This window comes from Dermacentor andersoni, chromosome 4 (genome assembly GCF_023375885.2).
Source record: "Dermacentor andersoni chromosome 4, qqDerAnde1_hic_scaffold, whole genome shotgun sequence".
NCBI classification, from domain to species: Eukaryota; Metazoa; Arthropoda; class Arachnida; order Ixodida; family Ixodidae; genus Dermacentor; species Dermacentor andersoni.
In genome coordinates this window covers 36,128,615-36,149,555 of record NC_092817.1, presented here as the reverse complement: position 1 = coordinate 36,149,555, position 20,941 = coordinate 36,128,615, and the positions used below count along the sequence as shown (strand labels likewise).

General features: G+C 47.2%; 1 protein-coding gene across 2 annotated transcripts in view; it reads right to left on the bottom strand.

The window, feature by feature from the left end:
• LOC126536915 (neuroendocrine convertase 1-like) overlaps nt 1-15,724 on the bottom strand; it is a 32,792-nt gene extending 17,068 nt beyond the window's left edge. The window contains exons 1-4 of one of the 2 annotated variants that reach the window (XR_011893815.1): nt 14,701-15,723; nt 6,466-6,570; nt 4,784-4,894; nt 4,603-4,711 (exon numbers count right to left, since the gene is read on the bottom strand). Coding sequence is in view for 1 of the 2 variants with exons in the window: in XM_055073602.2 (XP_054929577.1) it covers nt 4,603-4,711; nt 4,784-4,894; nt 6,466-6,570; nt 14,701-14,853 (478 nt within the window). In the remaining variant the exon portion in view is untranslated. Of the gene's footprint in view, nt 1-4,602; nt 4,712-4,783; nt 4,895-6,465; nt 6,571-14,700 lie in introns of both variants that reach the window. The other variant, XM_055073602.2, reaches the window with a different exon arrangement.
• Between the last annotated feature and the right edge of the window lie 5,217 nt (nt 15,725-20,941).

Genomic DNA, 20,941 nt, shown 5'->3' with positions numbered 1-20,941 from the left:
GGTTTTTGGGGCACGCGCGTACTCTAATTAGAGATTCGGTTCCATGCTTCGGAATCCGCTACCCGTGTAATTTCTCCAGCTCAGCAAATATTCTGCATCTCCTGTTGAAAGAAAAAGAACAAAAAAAAAGGAAAAACGCTTTCGAGGTACAAAAATTACTGTATGCTCTCTCTATCTCTCTCCTTCGCTTTTTTGTTGTAAGGTTTCGCGATTGATAGACGTAGGCTGTGATAGTGAACGGCCTGGTGGAAAATTAAATCCTATAGCATAATCTTTTGGCACAATATTGCTCCGACGATTGTGTTTCACCAGAGAGATTACTCCGAAAGGAACACGCGTTGCTTCTGCGAAAATGTCAGGACCACGGCGTTAGCAGCGTGATGAGCCGATGAGACTTCTGCGCACGTAACCTCACTGCACGCGTTTGCCGCAACAGCACAGCATCAAAACTTTAGGCTTACGGCAGAAACTATACGCTCGTTGCAATAGCACCGCCTTTGCTATGAAGACAGGACATCAGATGGCTCCGCAGAAATTATTGACGTGGCCAGAGCGGCTCATCTCTAATATCGCTGTGTTCACGGTAAAAACTTTCCCACTCGATTTTTCAACAGGGACACACCGCCGGAATTCGAGAAGCCCTGCACGCTGCACTGCGCCCCCCCCCCCCCCAAAAAAAAATAAGATAAAAAAAAAACAACAGAAAGGAACTTGTCATTACCACGTGACCTTCGTCAGGATACGAGCAGCTGAGGGCGACGTCACACTTCGAGGCGTTGGCGTCTCTCTCGCCCCTGTAGACAGCGGTGGCTAAGATTAGGTCTCCCCGTCCTACACGCGTTCCCGTAGAGAGTGGTAAGCAATTACTCGAGCGCGCCAATCCCAGCGGCTGGCTGCGACAGCTCCACGGGAACCCGTTACAAAACGCGCCTGACGCCTCCTCTGCTGGCCAGTTCCGCGTGACACAAAGCGCACGTCATTGGCGAGGCAGTGCTGTTTTGGATGTGCCCTTTCGCATGGCCGTCTGCCCCGGCTTCAGGCCGAGAACGAGGCGTGTCGACTGGACTGCTGGCTCCACAGTACTGGTCTGCGGTACTGACGCTGGCTTTGTTATTTCCGGTGGGCGTAGGCTGGCAACCTTGGCCATGGTTGAAACATGGTGCCTGAATGGCTCTAACGCTAACGCGAAGGTGAACGTGAAGACACGTGCAGTAAACTTGAATTGTGTTAGTCTCGGGGAGTTAGGGTTGGTTACGTCCAAGCCTTGTAAAGATGAAGCGACGCTGTCTTGGAAGAGACACGATGGTCCGTAACTCTGTAAGATATATGGCCCCCGTGTCTAGAAGTGCTTATTACCGAGCTTGCCAGCGTAGGTGCATTATATATTAACTAACCGCCATAACCAATACCAGTGACGTAGAAGAAAGCATGCACGGGACGAACGCTACTGGCAGCTGAGAGTTTATACTGGAAATATACGCTCCTTTAATCCGTGCGTATTTGTCAATAGATCAGCCGGAGCAGTAGCTTCAAGTAAAACGAAGAAAGAATTACAGACTATTCGGCGTGCAGGTTACAGGGTACAATACATGAAAGCCATCTCCAAGTGCCAGTGGTACACGTGACACCTTAAAGTCCCCTTTACGTAACGTTCCTTGTCCGTTTCGAACCATAACAGAGCGTCTATGCTTTGTTCATCAACCGTCGATCTGAGTACCGGGGCCCATTGTGTCCTACATCATGTTTATGGCATTTGTAGTTGCGTAAGCTCATGCCTTTTGTTTGCGTATGTCTTTTTTTTGTTTGCTTGTTCGGCCGCTTGGTTGCTGGATTGGTTGTTTGCTTATTTGTTGGTTTGGTTGGTTGATTGATTGATTGGTTCTTTCTTCCTTTCTTTCTTTCTTTCTTTCTTTGCTTCTCTTTAAGCATGGCTCATCACAATAAATTTTGAGTTGAAACATACCTTAACTGAACAAAGTGCCTATAATCCGTAAACTGCATGTACACAGGTATTAGAACAACCGCTTCAGTTACATCTATTGCCCTTCCTCAACCTTTTTATCGTCTCCCACCCCATTTCCAACTACATATGCAATGTTTTTGGGCGCCATGTCGCACATCACTAAGATAAAATACGTAATTTTCTTTACACAAGAGACTCATTTTAACGCGATTTAACGTCGTGAAGTTAAGAGAACTATAGTCACAATAGGTAACCCTGCCATGAAACCGACGCCCCTCACCTTTGCACTTCACTAAAAAAATTTGTGCTCACGGGCAAGGCAGGATTAACGTAACGATTATATTCCAGTGTTATTGCTTATGAGGCTTCGCCAGAGGTCCGCCTACGTCATCATCGGGATCGGGCATATATATATATATATATATATATATATATATATATATATATATATATATATATATATTAGTATAGATCACTCTTTCGAAGCTCTATCTGCATTTTCTGCATTTCTTTGAAAGTAAATGCTGCGCTATTAGCAGAGAAAGCGGACGCCACAGTGGTCTTCGAAATTTGCACCGAAATCAGTGTCAATGACGCTACGCCAGCGTCATGCATTTCACCATTTTTTTTTTGTGCCGGCCACCTTCTTGCAGACTGCCCAATATTGCCAGGTCTATTCTTCAATTATATTATCCTCAATTTTATTAGCTTATATATAAATCGGTGGATACCTCGTCACGGATAGCTGGTGTGGGAGTTTCTGCATGGTGTCGCCACCGATCGGTCATTTCTGAACCCCTCCTATCTTGTAACGTTCCCACTCGCAATGTGGCTGTCCTGTTTACATTTTCAAACACGTCATTTAATGGGTGAAGTTTTCTTGAAGGTGGCTAGTGGGGCTAGTTGATTTATGTTCATTACAGAAACGTATCGAAGCCGCAAGAGCGCAGATACAAAAAAAAAAAAAAGTGAGCAAACAGGAAACAGACAGAAGCGCTGTCCTGTCTGCTTCCTATTACCTCACTTCTTAAAGCGCTCGTTTCTCACTTTTGAGCCGTCGTTGGCGTCGCCGTCTGAATCCTAGACCTTTTTAACGCGCCAATGTTGGATGTCTGTGCGAGTGGAAGGTGGTTGAATTGGTAAAAGCGTGCGCGATGCTGCGTGCACCTCTACCAATGAAAGAGGAGAGTTTGGTCACGTGAGGCAAAGCTCGGCCACTTCAACAACATCAGATGGTGTTGCCCTCCGCGCAACATGGGTGTGTGCGTGTGTGTGAGTGACTTTCAAAATTGAAAAGGAAGAGAAAAGTGCAGCGCCGTAACTGCATCTCTTGGGAAGGCTCCTCAACAGTGCTGCACGAGATGAAGGAGATATAGAGAAAGAGAGAGAGAGAGAAAAGGCGAGCGGTAATGCACGAAGGGAGGGCGGCAAGGCTCAGAGGCGTTCCCAACAATCGGCTGCTCCCAAGTGATCAAGCAGCGCCGTGAAAGTGCGCCCGATCACCGAGGAGTGTGCGGACGGGAAGAGTAGTGCTTCTGTCGCACGGCAGTCCGAGGTGGCGGTAGGCGGCAATGAGCACGTCCCGTTCAGCGGTGTACTCGGGGCACCGTAGAGGATGTGCTCGAGCGTCTCCACATCAACACCCCGCACAACACGGGTGGCGGAACCCATCTGTTGCGCCCGCAGTATCGTGGAGGTTCACGTATCGTTTTCCCCCCCTTTCTTGAGTCGGTGGCGGCGTGGGCGTTTGCCGCCATGTCGCGACACTGAGATGCCATGAAAAAAACAGGGCCTTCAGACCCCCCCCCCCAATTATTCAGCGAGCTCGAGATCGGGAATGAAAACGTGTAGCCCGAACCACAACCAGCGCTCAAACATTCACGTTATGCACTCGTAAGCGTCGTGCGAGTTTAAGTTTCTTTCTTTTCTTTTGTGCGTGTGCTCTTGCGCTTCAAGATGTTTCTATAATAAGGTTTGCCTAAAGGGGAAGATAAAGATGAATATTATGTAACGCTTCTGCAAGAGCGGAATGGTCACTCTTACTGGGAAACGGTAAGGCCTCGTAAGCCAGAAACGCCGTAAAAAACGAAAGTGTCGACGCCGCCCTCAAGTTTGCGCACCATTTCACCGTGACGTCGTGCACTTATAGAGCTTCTTAGAACTTCCCCTTCTCACAAACGACCGAGATACTTCAAAATATTTCGCAATCCGTGACGTCACGCTGCCGTATCGGCACCACTTCGGCACGAAATGTTAAAGAAAGTTAGTGCTTTATGCAATCTCTCCAGGAATAAACTACGATAAAGTTTTGAAATGTTACTTTACCCGTATGCACTGATTTAGTGTTCTTTATTTGGTAAGAGTGAATATCAGGGCAAGCTAATTACGATTCGTATTGCTTACAGCACAACAATGACCTGAAAACGAACAGAACGCGCGAACACTGCACTTTTCCCATGTCCTTCTCTGTTTGCATTTACGTTACTTGTCGCGGTTAGGTTAGGTTAAGACGGATAACGCTCACTCTTTGGGGACAAGATGTAAGACCGAAATGGTATGTAAACTTCCTTTTTTTTTTGGAGCGTAGTAAAACCTGAAACGTCGAACCAGCCAAAACATGTAGCAGAACGGAGACTTACCATCGTCCATGACGGTGACCACGACGCCCCTTCCAGTGAAGCCCATGTCCCACACCTTGGTGACCCGGTGGTCCAACTCGGGCAGCTCCGGCGACGAACGCGTGTCGTGCTGCGCGGGAGAACGCTCTTATTGTCACCGCCGAGCTGCGTCGCTGCATGTATACGCGCCGACCGCACTCACGATGTACCACTGGCGGCCCCACAGTGGGTCGTTGAAGCGCAGCGTCTCCCAGTCCGGCGGCAGGCCTCGCTTCTCGCGTGGCCGCACCATCTGCTGCTCGGCCCATACGACCTGCGGTCGTTCATCCTGCTCATTGCACCGTTCGCACACATCATCAAAGGTCACCGCGAAGCGAACTCGCAAGTAGGAACGTGAAAAGACTAACTGAACCGAGAGCTACACGTGCAGAAGTCGTTTGACGTTGTTTCAAAGCGAGCTGGACTAAAAGGACCCGGAGGACTAAGAAACTTCTGACGTACCATTTCTTACTTATCATATTCTTTTTTTTGCTTAAAATGAAATTCTTGGGCCTCGAAACTCTAAGAGAATGCTGACAACCCTGAGGGTGCCTTAAATAATTTGATATAATAACCTTCTTTTCCAACCAGCTTCGGTTTCGCTTGACTGGAGGTGTATGTATCGCGACGCCCCGACGCAGGAGGTGGTCGCGTGGGTGCAGGATATCGCGACATTTTTGCACTCGGTCGGGTTCGCTCGGTCGTCTGCTATGCTACTACATTGGGCCTACATTAAGGGCATCTGAGGCTTTGTTTCAAGGTTCGAGATTTTCGTTTCAGTCTGCATCGCCTGGCACTCTCCTCTCCGATTCCTGCTTTCCTATCTAGACTGTCCCGAACCGAGCCGACTCTGGTTTGGTGTACCTTTCACACTGTTTTGTTTGCCGCATCAGAATTAGCGACCGTGGTGCCTGCGACGAGTGCGGCCGCGATGAAACTATTGAACACGTTCTTTTACGCAATTCTCGCTGCAGAACGCAGAGGAAACCACTCGCGACTGTGCTAGCACGTCTTGACGAAAGGCCGCTTTCGGAGCAGGCCACCCTGGAATTGCACTCTTTGCAGTTGCAAACAGACGCCTTTTTTTCGGTTAATATCCCTGCCTAACTTATCTAATTTCTCTATCTCATTTCAGGAAAGGGTACAATGGGGGTTATATGGAGTGAAACATTCCACGAAAGCTTGTTGACCTTCTAGATGACACATTTTTGTCGAGGGAATGGTGAAGTGCAGACGCGGTTTCGCCGAACATCTCAAGTATACCGCCACTGGTGCCACAGCTCGCAGTTTATCAATGCCATAAACTCGCTAGAAGCACAATGCCCGCCTTACAGGTAGAAAACGCTGAGCGGAGTTTAATTGAAGTGTAGAACAAAAGCAAAAAAAACTAGCATTAATACTAGCTTGATACTTTTAAGCAGATCTCTTGGTATTTTCTACACTGAAAAAGCAACTGAAGTAGAGGGTGGTTGGAAAAGCGCAAGATTGACCTCGAAGGCGCTCAGCCGGTTTGGCATTGCCCGAGTGGAAAAAATACTCAACAATTCCGTCATAACACATGCTCCTTTGACTCTCTCTTTGAGTGAAGTTCCGCAAACGAATATGTTCCATTTGTGCATAACACGTGAAATCAGCTGCCAAACAAAGAATAATTTACACACACACACACACACACACACACACACACACACACACACACACACACACACACACACACACACACACACACACACACACACACACACACACACACACACACGCACGCACGCACGCGCGCACGCACGCACGCACACACACACGCACACACTGATGTGTGTATGATGTAGGATGCTAAAATGCCGATACCCTTGAGTCCTCAGTCAGCCGGCGCGTGAACATCCGTGCAGAGCGTTTGGAACGCTCAGGTTGGTCCACTTTGCGCAGCAGGTACGTGTCCTTGAGGCCTCGAAGCTGCGTGCACCATTCAGAGACAAAACAGTGTCACGCACGCTAACACACATTCGGCAGCGAATGAAACGATTGCGCACGGGCCTCTTGCTTTCGGTTCACTGTGCGTCGTAGTGACGCACATACATAGATTCTTTGCGAAGTGCCAAACAACGTGCGAGAGACATATACGTACGCTCACACCATCCACGTGAAACTATTCATAATCGAACATTTCGGCCGAAATGGTTGTTTGCTAAGTGAGGAAATTAAAGATCGACAATCAGGGTTTCTATTCTTGAATTTCGAGGCCGGACAGCGTCGTCGATTAGTTATTGTGACATGGCGGATTTCAAAATATTTTTAAATCCTTGAAAAAAGGCCGTTTCTGGGCCGAAAGAAAAGTTATTGGAACTCCTGGCGGTGAGTCTTTGGCTCCTTTAGAATGCAAAATAATCTTCTTTACCAACTACATGTTAACTAGTCACGAGCTGACAACGTCCATATGTGAAGATGTCACCGGAAACTTCAATCCCTCCTTCCATTTTTGCGTTTTTAGCTGGCTTGAGGAGAGTTCTGTCATAGTATGACTACTACAGTAGTTATGTGAACGCTCGACTTTCTCGCGTCCCCTAACAGCTTGTCTTCCCCACGCAGCTTTCGCACCTCCTGACATTTGGCTTCCCCAAAGTGAAGCCGAATGTCAGGACGTGATGGTTCGGGATGGACGTGACACACGTGATGGTGAGAGTCGGCGTCGAATTTACGGCGAGAGATGGCGGGATTGTTCCCGCCACCTGCCGCTGTGGATAACTCGGACGAAAAAGCTAGTTTGCTTCCTTATCTCCGATTTCGGGAGGGCGTCGCGCGTTGACTAACCGGGGGTGCTATTCTGGACATTTTCGAATTCTGCCATATTGCCGAATTCCGCAGTGGCGGCGTTTTGAGCCAATTACAGAGGCCGGAGCAGCTCTGAGCCAACCAGAGGTTCGAGACGAGGGATTTGACAACATGACCGAGTTTGACAATGTCCGAAAATAGTATATGCCGGGACACAAACGGCTGCTCGTCGGTACACTTTATGGGACTGTCCCTCGAAATAGTTCCCGGTCTGTTTGAGAGCGCGGTGCCGGCTCGGCCGAACACGATCGTTCGGACGCGTTTGCTATTGCGGGACCGTACACGCGAGTGACGTATAGGCGTTGGCGTTGGGCATTAGCGAACGTAAGATCGGTGGTGACTCGAACTACCTCGATTCCTCAGCGTGTTCCATCGAGGAACGATTTCTAGTGTTTAATTCGTCTAGCTTGCGTTCTTGTGTATACGACGAGAAATGAAAGCGCTGTTTTTTAATGTTTGCACTACGGCGTTGTCGTTTCCTTTGTTGCGAGCCCTTCAGAACCCGACAAAGTGTAATTTACCAAGTTAGCTGGAGATCCTCGTTAAAGTTCTTTTAAGGAGACTTTGGCCGCATTTACTATACCAGCGTTTGAGCAGCGCCGACATATTTGCAACGCCCGACCACATTTCGCCGCGCTGCAAAGGTGTTTGCGTCATCGCGGGATCGTCCGACGCGATGAGCTTGCAGCCTCGTCACTTCGTTGTTGAGGCCCCATCAATCTTGCCACGGAGTGCGTCGCGCGGATAATTTGATCCCAAACAACCGTCAGCGCGATAACCGTGCGTTGCTCTCGTGCCTGCATGAGGTAGAAGAAGGAAAGGGGGCGTGTACTTCAGGCCTACTCGAACAAACTTGTTTACTCGTTCTTAAGCATGCAGACGCTTTGCTCTGTGCTTACTTATGTTCTTTTTTCTTTTTTTTTCGCATCGCTGACCCGTGAGCACGGACACCCTCCGTCGCTCGCGATCGCAACAGGTGCTGATGTTAAAAAAGGAAGAAAAGGAAAATCGCCAGTGTTGCGCTCCCAAATCTTTGCTAAAAGCGGAATCGTTATAAAAGAGAGTTCCAGGAAACGACTCGCTATTGTAAGTACTGCAACTCGATCTGTGTGTGGCCGCTGGGCGAAGTTTTCGAGTGCGTTTTCTTCTGAATTTCGCTAGCAGTAAATGTTTCGTATTTCATAAAGAGAAGGAGGGTTGACAGTTGTAGGCGAATACCGGTCACGTGAATGTTTGAATTGTCGCGTAGCTTTTACTAAGCATTTATAATTTGGTAACCTTTTTTTTTCTAGCCTTACGGAAACGTCGATACTGTAAAGTTGAAGACTATATATAGTCTTTCCGCCGGGCAGGAGGCCGGTAGTTCGATTCCCGGACCGACGCGAATCTCTATTCTGAGCTATTCTTTTAAGCTTATTATTTTTTTCACTGAGCAGGCTATATAATATTTCATTGCTGCATTATGCTACAGTTAAGGGGATCACAATATTTCCGTTATCGTTAGGATGTGCTTCCCAACGACTTATCCGGTGAGCTCTATAAATAGAACAGCGAAAAGGGAAACGTCGCGGTTGCTTTTGAGTTTCTTAGAGAAACTGGCCCGTAGAGATCGAATGTTGACGTGAGGGCAGCGCTTGCGGACAGAGGCGTAAAGCGCCTCTGTCCGTAAGCACAGCAGTGTGCAAATCCGTCCGCCCCGCAGCGCCACGCACACGCACACACACTTACCCTCGCGCAAAGACGCAAGCACCAAAATGCCGACTGGAGGTCATTTCACCGCCACTACAGCTTCTCTATGACCCATTCCAAAAAAAGAACTCCTGCACGAAGATCCATAACAGGCATCGTGCATGCCTTGAAGTCACTCTGCTAAGAGCCCGGGCCGCGACCCACTCGACTGGTTGGCGGCCGTCGAGAGCAGCTGACGTGGATAGCCGCCTCTGACGTCGGCAGACCGTAAGCTCCGCTTCTGAGGACACGCCGCTAACTGACTTCTTAAGGGCACAGCCTGCGTGCTGTTGATCGTTGCCGATTAACTGTACTTCGGATAGTGCTACCCGAGACACACAACATAGCTGTTTTCACCGCTCCGTATATCTGCCGCGCGGTGACTGAGTGGCATGGTTTAGTTTGATTTGGTTTGATTTATTGATTTCTAGTGGCTGCCAACAGCCTTGCGGCCTCTGCGACTACTCACTACGTCATATACATCATTTTTCTTTTGCACCATGGGTGCAGAACAATGCAAAACGGAAAGACATTTGTCACGTGAGCAATAGCACAGCGGGCAAGCGATGACAGAGCTGACCATGAATAATACGATGACAAGATCACACAAGAATGCATGCACACTTTCATGTGAAGCCAGGGAAAAAATATCACTGTTCAGAAACATGGTGTCGCATGTTTCCTGCAGTCGTGACGTTGGGCATGGTAAACGAACGACAGGATGAAATGCACACGTAGACTTAGCAGTTTTATCATGTGGTATGCGGAAGCCCAAGGATGTGGGGGCGATGTGGCGCAGTCAAGGTCACCTCCCACAACTTGGTGTAGAAATATCATGTCATGATCAAGCCGGCTTTCACCCAAAGTCACAAGACTTCCGGAATGCTGCTGAGCATGACGTCGTGCGTTCGACTCCCGGCAGTGGCAGCCGCATTCCGATGCATGAAGTGAAATGAAAAAAAAAGAACTAGAACAAAAATAAAACACTCGTGTACTGTGCTTTGGTTGCAAGCTAAAGAACAAGTTCGTTAATCACATAGCCCTTTCAGGGACGCCGTCTCGATGTGGAGACGCAATTTACTTCTGAATGTTCCGACTAGTGATGACACGAAGGAAAACATTGAACATACTACTGAATGTAAGCGTAGTCCTCTGCAAACTAAAACGTCACAAGTCACTTTATTACGAAAAGCGACAGCAAACAAATGTAGGCGCACTACTAGGTTTTACGAGAAGCTCGGCGTGTTGCTCTACGTCACTGCTTTTAATTTGTGTTCTTTCTTGTGCCAGTGTGACCTACGTGTTTTTGTTCTTTCTGTTCCTGGGTGTATGTTCTTTCGGTATGTAATTTCCTTTTCTATCCTCTCCTTTTTAAAGAGCAGGCAGGCTTTGTCCCTCTCGGTGGCATTTGCCACCCTGCTCCTCCCCTATTTCACTCTCTCGGTGTGTATGTGTGTTTTCATATGAAATAATACGAATAATAATTCTTGTGTCAGAAGACCCTTTAGTCAATAGTAACCATGCAGCGCATCTACTTGTAACAAATATTTGAGCTCTTTTCATGATATCACGCATAATATATGGAAAGTCAACATCTTAATCAATTCTTTTTTTTTTTTGTATACTTATGACGACTGGTCTGGTGTAACTAACAATTCATACCAAAGGCTGAAATTTTTTTTCGCAAATTTCACGACGTTCTCGTTGACCATAAATTCAGAGGCCTGAAGAGCACTTAGTCAAAAGTAGTGCGCGGAGGGGATCACTTAACTTAATTTTACCATTTCATGAAAAAGTAGCGCGCCTACTGCTGAGTGTAGTTGCGAGTGGCGCATGGGAGTTCACGTTGCTCCACTCTGGGGATTTTAAACATAAGCTTAAGAAACCCGTTCGCATCGTGGTACTTCATATTTTTCGGACATATGCGCCCGGTTTCTTGGACGAGATTCCTGACGCCATCAGTGACTCTATACGTGTTGAAGAATACTTTCTCTCGCCCGTGCCTAAATGAAGAGAGACGGTCTCTTCGTTCTTTGTTTGTTCAAACGAACGCCAGATAGCGTCAGTTACGAGCCTATGTCACCCACAAAATGGTAGCGGTTCGGGCTGTGCTTGATATGTCACAAAATTAGGCTTGCAGATACTAGAATGTACTTTCACGTTGCTGCGTTCTTCTATCGTTTTATGAAGACACACCAGTGCTGTCTTGCTTTGGTTAGGACAATGAAGCGTTGCGGCTCTTTTGCGCGTCGAATATTAACCCGGCCCGAATGGTTATGTCACCACCTCCTGTTCAGAATGGCGTTAAATGTAAGAAAAATAAAAGCGCTGGTTATATTACCGCACTTTGTCAACCCTCACAAACGTTTATTTACACATGTGGACATAGTGTCTCGCACAAACGAAAGACTTCCGCGCGAAATTTGATCGTCTTCACAGAAGGAATCAGGGGGAAAACGGAGTGGCCCGATATCTCCGAGATCTTCAGCTGGTCGTTATCGTTCGGCGAATCGGTCTCTTGCTTTAGTTTTATCTGAATCCATCTGTGAGCCGCTCGTCTAGGACATCCTGTGAGTCGCCCAATCTAAACAGGATTACGGCGCTTCGTACGATACAACGATGCGGGACGAACAATGCTTGGTCCGATGAAGACAGAGGCGTGCGGCACTATTTGCTGTGTACACCACCGGAGGCCCCCGTGCTACGTCTCCTCCTCTTGTGCAGCAGTGAACTATACTGCACTCTTGTCTGAGCGAATCTGAGTGGGAACGCAAAGAGTATGGAATGCGTTGCGAAAGCGAGGCTATACAATCGGCCTCGCCGTAGTTACTTTCACCGTGAGAACCATCGCTGATCGACTGGCGGTGGGTTCGATCACCGAACACTGCAGCAATCGAACCTGTGGCAACCGAATGTAAAAATAAGAAGCCTTCCGCAGGTGTAAGTGAAATAACTGAAAAAAGAAGAATTAGGTGCACGTTGAAGGGGGCCACAATTATAAATCAGAGACGTCCACTATGAGTCTCTCATACCCTCGGTGTTACTTTGTGAAGTTAAACCTCGCGAATCAAGAAGATCACGAGGAAACAGAGAGTAAATGACGTCAGTAAATGAAGGAGCACGAACGATGGACCTAATCAAAGCCTCGAGCCACGTGACTGGAAGCTTGGGACGCAAGGGCTAAACTGTCGGGAGCGGATGGGGCAGAATTCGCGAGTGCGTATATGCACTGTTCATCAGCGCTTCATTGTCATCTCGCGTATAGTTACAAAAATGCGCAACACGATTTTTCAGCAGAGACGTCGTGACGTCAGCGAATGATCATCGTTCCGCATTGATACGTGGTGCTGGATGTTTTGCCGCACGCGAAAGTGTCCTCGAAAGTGCGTATGTTCACATCGAGAACATGACACCGGTAGACACACTGGTTGGCAGTGCAGTGGCGGGATCACGTATTTGAAATGAATAGATCCCCGTTTCCTTTTTGAACGGTGGCTGCTTAGCTCTCGCAGCGCTCTACGCTTTCTTCTGTACATCTCGATCTGTATACTCTAACGGGTCTGTCTTCATTCCTTTCTTTCTTTGCATATCTCGTTGCCATCTTATCTCGTCTACCATAAGGCAGACAATGGTAATATGGAGAGTGGCAATGATTATGCAGAGACCCGAGGGTAGAAATAAATGAAGCGAAATGAGCAGCGGCTGTCGTCGGACTGCCATGACGGAGAGCCTTCGGCTGCGTCCCCATGATTGTTCAAAATTATCTTCTTAAACTTGTCCACTGCATTGTGCGAACAACTGATAATTTTAGAAGTCATTAAAACGAGTTTGTTTGTAGATATGACTTAGGCTGAAACTTGACTCGTTCTGACAAAAGTGCGTGCACATGATTTTGAAAACTCTGTGCGCTATAACACGATGCATCACGCCTTTGAGTGGCCAGCGCGTTAATTCAAGAGCTGTTTAACAGACTTATGAGAGCAGAGCTAACACACGCTGTTCGGCCACCCTAAACTAGGCAACCAAAAGTAAACTGCTTCTTGTGTGCAACTCAGAAGATAACAGTGGCTTACTAACCACTTTCTCGGGACAAATTCAACGCACAGACCCCACGAACAACAGCGACCATAACTTTGTTTATTGTCACAGAAAATGGGTCCCGTGTCCTTCTGCACAAGAGCAGCAACAAACACGGTTGTCGTAGATTTTGATATTATTGGCCCTCTTTGGCGACGTCAGAAATATAAAAGCCAGGGACACAACTTTAGAAGTAATATTGTCGAGTTAGGACGAATTCCAGGACTGAGACGTTCAAACGAAAGCTAGAGAAAGACGGACAAGCAGAATTTCGCGTCCTGTATCTGATTCTTGTTCTGGTCCAGCGTCTTGTTAGCACATATGTAAAAACGTCAGTTCGCTCAGTAAACGTTGCGACATCTCTCCCATCTCTAAACTGAGCCTAATACCCCCACATCTTAACAGGTGGGTGCCAAGGGTGAAGCCTATAGCTATGAGAGACGGTGTATAGTCAAAGGCTGCGTGCTATTTTCTCCAGTCTGTGGTTCTTCACGATCCATTGATGAGTATTTGTAATGGCTGCGTCTAAATTTCCACGCAGGGTTGTTGTTGCATTCCGCAGCCATTAAACGTGACGGCTGCGGGTGGCATAATGGCGACTATGACTGAGATGCAGGGCGATAGTTAGCCATAACGGCCGGGTTGTGTTCAGAGCAAACTCGCCATAGATGCAGAAGTAATGTGGCTATGGCGATTTGTTGTCTGTCGCTCGCGTAACTCGGTTGAATGAATGAGTGACTTTCGATACTGCGACTTTGTAGGCAAATCTGTGGGAGTGTTGTATAAGACACAGGCGAAAGGCAGGAACCGCTGGGCCCGTATTCACAATAGTCGCTTACGTAAGAGCGCACTCTAGCCAATCCGGATGCAGGACATCTTATTAGCAAAAACGACCAGCCAATGGCAAAGTGCTCTTACGGACGAAAGTCCTTGTGAATTCGCCCTTTTAGTCACAAAGTATTCGCTTGAAAGAACAACTTATCATTGGCTGGTGCCTTTGTTCTCACCGGAATCGATGCCAGGATTGGCCGGCTGCCGCTGCTACGGATCGCTTTCGCCCACCGACTACTCTCTGAATCAAGGCTGATCATTACCGCAAAGGATTTAATTTAACGCGAGAAACTGTGCACGGTAGAATATTTAGCATATGGGTGCTCTTACACAGACCATACGAAAAACCTGATGCCTAAAGACGAATCCGGTGATCTTTATATATTGACACACATGGTGACAAGCGGAACCGAGCATGACACGGGGAGTACAAACGGTGTCACAATTCTGGAAGCCAACTAGCCTATCTCAGTTAACACGGGCTCTGTCCTCGGCCGGGAGTTGGTGATTGGCCGTCTCTTGGTGGCGGCGCAGTGATGACGTAGCGCATCCTGGTACGGCGTGGCCACAAGCACTCTGCCGAAATAAAGCACTCCTGATCGCCAGAGCGGCACTCACCGGTCCGACGTTCTCGTAGCCCAGTTCGTATGCCAGCTGGTCAGCCACCTGGTGTCCCCCACGGATGCGTACAGCCCACGCGTTGAGGTAGTGGGCCTGCGTGGCCACAAGAAGGTGCGTCGCTACGACCAGGAGTTGCAGTGCTGCTCGCATGCCTGCCGCCGGTGTTGTGTGGTACGAGTGTGGCGGCGGCGGCGGCGGCCGCTTCTTTTTCAAGGGAGGCGGGCTCGCCGCGCGCCGCCTCCGCTGCTCTTCGGCGCCGCCTACGGGGCTCCCATTCGCCTCACGCCACGCTGCTTCTGTTATCGCACAGGAGCTTACAGAACTGATTCCCTTCCCCTTACCCCCATTTCAATCTCATTCCTCCATTGTTCGAGGTCTGTGCGCGAAAACCTTGCACTGCTGGAGAGGGAAATATATACCATGAATTGCTTGGTGTCTGTGGGAATGACAGACTCGTTTGTGAAAGAAATAGCGTTGTACTATATAGTTATGGCTGAACTGTCCTAGCACTATACTTAGCAAGAGAAATTAAAGGCGTTAAGATGTGGGCCTCGGAATTAATAATAAAAAGAAGGATATCTATCTTCCCTGTCTACATATAAAACCATGATAAAGATAAGTCGCTCAAAACCAACGACTCGTTAACTTCCCCAACACGTGAGAAATCGTGCAGAGAACAAACGACTTCATTTCTAAAAAAAAAATAATTATAATAACAGTTAACTCACGCTTTTGTTGCAGTTCCGTCATCGATGCATGCCAGCTGCCGTTCGTAACGTTATCTCCGGGACAGATTAGATCGGAATAACGAGTTGAAATAATGGCTTGGGGTCTCTTTGGAGGAGCGGGTATGGGGAAGGAAACAGCCAACTAGGACTCATTATATAAGGTTCACTTGGGTAGTTCCATAAAGTTGCACAAGGTGCCAGCTTACGCTACTGTAAAATCCAGTTTTGCCAACGAGGACAATCCCGCGGCAGTTCGCGTATTCTGAACCTTCGCCGTACGTAGTTCAGCCTATTGTAAAGATATCTTTGTATATTGTGCAGATATTGTAAAGATAGCTCTGTACAGTCTGTCAGGGTGGGACAGTGCGCGTTGCGCGCATGGCCCGCAGCTGCAACGGCCGATACCACTCCTGCCAGAGTGGCGCCGTAGTTCCAGAGGCAAGTCATCAAGCGGTAGAGAGGATGTCCCAGAGGCTGGAGCAGCCCCGGAGTAATATCGAACATTGCTGCAGCCTCAGAAGGATCACTGAAAATAAATCTGATTAAACCTAAATATAGTAAAACATTCATAAGAAACAGAAACAACAAAATTGAATAAAAGTTAGCTAATACTTAACCGACCACACGCAGATTGTAATCCAACAGGAGAAAGGATAGACGCGTCCAGTTGCTCAGAGCGCTAAGGCCGCTACAATGCCATGGCCACTTATGATCACTGGGAACTTGACAACAGATACGACATAATCCTTCTCGAATTCATACACAGCGCAGGCCTCCCAGCGCATATACCAGGTCTTTCCTTTTATGCGGAACCCTTTCTTTGAAGAGGAAGAAACAACCAACGGAAAGCTTTTTAGTGCAACGGAGAGCTTCCCGGCCTGAGCGTCCGATCGTACAGTGGTAACGTGGAAAACTAAAAGTTCTAAAACTAAAAGGTCTAAAAGTTATGATAAAAAATGTTCAGCTCCGATCCGGAGATTCAACTGAAAACCGTCCGACTGGCCGAAACCGCCGCTAGGGTCCAAGGACTCCTGGCCGTCGTCTAGGTGGGAAGGCTTAAAGCCTTCCCTACATCTGTTGGACAAATAAAGTTTTACAATCCAAAATCCACGGCGCTTTCCGCGTTAGCACCTCATGATTAAATACTCTGACCGGTAAGCTTTCCATTGCAAAAAGGAAAAAAAATGTGTACCATAAAAATTGGTTGTCAGACCCTTTAAGACCATCATCATCATAATCATCATTATCGTCATAAATTGTTAAGAAAATGAAACAATATTTGAAACTGTTCTCAGTAAACCTAGATAGGCACAGCTCAGAAAGCAATTTTTAATTTTTTTTACAAGGGCTGCGGTTATAACTGGCTTTTCTCGGCGTGTCGCGTTGGGTGAAACTAACTTTCCTTTTTTGTATGCCTATTTTTCTCGGCGCGGCTCGCGCCGAGAAAAACTTTGCTTTTCTAGTTGCTAACTGGATGTACGTTATACCATGCATATCTGAACATAAAATTCACCCTACCCTCCAAAAAAATTAATTTGAGAGTTTGCGCTTGTGGCTGTGTCTTCACGAGTTACTGTGTCCTAGTTTGTAAGTAAAACCTGCCGTCATAGAATTCAGATACCGAGTCCGCCTAAACCAGCATTTCCTAATCAGTTTCTTCGCTCTTGCTCTTCCTTGGCGTACTGGAGGGCCGGAGAAATGAAACCAAACTGCCGTAATGCGGAAAGAATGGCAGTAATGGAAAGCGCACCTTTTGACAATATATTGCCTTATAAAAGCCCCAGTCGGTATTGCAATATTATCGGCCACTTATAAGATGCTGGAGCGTTTAAACTCATCCGAACGTTTCTCTTCGATGTACGCACTACCCGCAGCACGCCACGATCTATGTGTCGGGAACATAGGTCTACATGCTTACCAGGGGCGTAGCCAGGGGGGGGGCTTATGGGGCTTCAGCCCCCCCCCGAAATTTTTTCGGGCTGTCCATGGACCGCCAACCAAAGCGACCCCCGGCGCCGGAAATCACTCTGGATTTTGTCTAGCATGCCTTTTGGCGCTCGAAAAGACATCTAACCGCGAAGATTGCGAACTCGGGCTGGATTTCGTGGCCACGCCCATACACCGGGAGTCACATAACGCCAAGCAGTCCCATCCGAGCACAAAGTTTCAAGGGTGCTTTGATGGTGAGCGGGCTCGCCGCGGAATCTCACTGAGGCCACGGAATCTATGGAGCGCATGGATATCAATTGCGAAACTTTATGGGTATAAATCTCATAAGCTCTTGATGTGGAAGGTGCATTGACATTTCCAAAGTTGTGCTTTAGATTTTCAATTGCGGAACTTTGTGGGTTTAATGTTGTTATAAACATTTGACGCCAAAGGTTCATTGACTTTTCTAAAGTCTTACATCGGAACATACAATGAGACAAGCCAAATCAAAGCAATGGCAGACGAATTGACAAAGCACGCAGTGAGGTCCAATGAGACAAAGCGTTGGGGTGGTTCATTTGTGCCGTCATGTCACATACAAAAATATCAACATTTTTTTTAACCTACGCCAGAACATCCATGTCAAGACACTAAAGCCAGCTGAAGTAACTACGTTCTTATTTATTTTTTCTACTTTGACTTTTATTCGCGAGGTCACATTGAGCCGCTTCAATTTTTTTTTTGTTCTCGCTACCCTACTCGCGGGCTGCCAGAGCCAGCCAGAGCGCATACGTTTTTCTCGTATGGCCCCGACCACCGCGCGGTGCAGTACGGTGCGCGTTCGGTTTGCTCTGGCCGAGTGGATTTTCACCTGACAGAGTTTTGGACGCTTTCTGGCTAGCAGACGAGAAAAAAAAAAAAACAATGGTCGCTCGCCGCCATCACTGTGGGGAATCGAAGGATTGCACCGCGTTCCTTGAGCGGAACCTTTCCGGAAAGTCTTGTTTCGCCGGTGTAGGAAACTGAGCAGTATGCGTATGGTTCTCAGTGGACCAAGCGTCTCATGTTTTCTTCGGCATTCCTTCCGTAGCCCCATTAGGTGCCCGAAGTAGGCATTCGATTCTGACCAACATACTTTCCTATGCGTTTCTTTTTTTTTTCATTTCGGTGCCTCCGCCCCACAGCAAAAAAAAAAAAAAAAAAAAAAACATTGTCACGGCATAGCGAATTGTCGCATGGTGAAAGTTCGATTTTGATACTTCTTTTGCGGAAAGTAATGGGCGACGGGACGCTTCAGTTGCCGGATACGTTTATTGTATTATTGCGAAAACAATTATATGGACACTCCAGCCGCATTCCGACCGTCTCCGTCGCCCTCATGTTTCGTATAAAGTCCAAGGGTAATAACATCGTGACCACGCGCTGCATGCTGTATGTGCGAGTGAAAGCGTGAGGGGAGGTGGAATGGGTGAGCCGACGATGGTGGCTCAGTCTTGTGTGCGCAAAGGAGAAAAGCGGGGAGCAAGCGCGCAGCCTTCCGTCGCGCGCAATACATCGGGGCGAGTGGGTGGAATGGGGGCGGAATCTAGGATTCTGTGAATCTATGATTGTGCAACATCTTTATTTGCCTTGTTTGACGCATTATACACAGTTACTTTTTCTTACATACACAGACTCATTGGAGACTTATACTTATACTTAAATATCTTGTTGCGAGGTTTTGTGTATACGTGCAGTGAACTTTGTTTCCAGTGACACTTTTTTGTCCTTTATCAAGCCGTATTTTCGCATTTGTAGATCCCATTGTATCTTTGCATTTCTAATGTACGAGGGCGAGTCAAATGAAAGTGAGCCTACTCTAACCGCGCAATAATGGTTCGGCTCATTATCTGCGAGGCATGCGCGTAGGAGAACGGCATGTCTCATTTACAAAAGTGACACGCAGGTGTGAAGATAAATGTTCTTTAAGGCTCTCATACACTGGGTTGAATATGGTTGCGTCACATAATGGACACTTCGAAAATTGAACAGCTCGGTGTCGCGAAGTTTTTGACAGCTGAAGGTGTTTCCAAAACAGAAATTAATCGCCGTATGGCTGCCTTGTACTTTGAGCACTGTATTTCATTGACCACTGTGAAGCGTTGGAGCAAACGGTTCAAAGGACGTTGCAAAAACATTCCAAGACCGGGCCAAAACCATCGTGCAATCACCCCCCACACAATTTCAAAGGTTCATGAGCTGATGAAACAAGAACGGAGGATAAACATCGATGAACTGGCAGACCGTCTGAACATCAGTCACGGTTCGGTTCACGCCATAATTCATGAGCTTCTCGGTTATCGGCTGTTTGGCGCGCAATGGATCCCCAAGATTTTGATCCATCGCGAGAAGACGGCGAAGTTTCGCGCTGCCTTGACTCATCTGATCGGGTATCACAATGAGGATGAGGATTTCTTGTTTGAAATTGTGATGGGGGCGAACCTTTGTGCCACTACTACGAGCCTGAAACACGATGGCAAAGCTTACAGTGGAAACGTTCGAATTTACCACGCCCAGAGAACGCAAAGGCCATCATTTCCGCTGGAAAGGTGTGGTTGACTTTTTTTTCGATTGTCAGGGTCCATTACTGATAGAATTTGCTAAATCTTGAGAGGCTATCAATTGTTTCCGATATTGTGAAATGCCAGAACGGCAGCGTGTCGCAATCAAGAACGAACAACGTGGAAAATTGACGAATGGGGTCATCTTGTTCCACGACAATGCCTGTCCCCACGTCGCTTATGTGGTTAATACAAAACTGGCAAAGTTCAAGTGGGAAACGCTGCAATATCCGCCATACAGCTCAGATCGGTCACCTTGCGACTTCTAAATTTTGGGGCAACCGAAAAAACAGCTCAAGGGAACCAGATATAGACTTTTTTAAGCAGCAACCCAAGGAGTTTTATAAGACGGGAATCACGCGACTAGTTAGTCAATGGGACAAATGTCTAAATTCTCATGAAGACTACTTTTAAATAAGATGCTCCGTTGTTGGCTCACATTCATTTGACTTGCCCTCGTATATCTTGCAGAACTCCTGCTTTTTATACGTGCTCTCTGTCGCGACTATAACTTCGGTGCAATTACTCACGATACACGACAGGGGACAGCTACTCCTGCGTAATACATCGGAACAAACGACAGCGTTATTGAGATTTTTCACTGGCCATTGCATACATACAAGAATGTAAGCACAGTTCTTGAATGACAAAGTTTCATTAACATGTTTGTCCTCAACTTATTCAGTTCATTGCCTTTTAATTTTTCATATCAGCGGCATGCACTGCTTTCCTGGTTTCGAACTGATATAGTTCTAAAGTTCGTGTGATATTTTCTTTACTTAATAAATAGACAAAAATATGGAAGCATTGATATCAGTTATCTTGGGCAAAATTTTTGGCACATACGAGTATATTCTTTTATGAAAAAATACATATTTTATTGTTTTGACAGTGCGTAGCGTTCAAGAATTCGTTTGCAGCATCTTTGGCAATGACAATGCAGTTATTATTCACGTATTTGATCCCTCGACAAATTGTTTA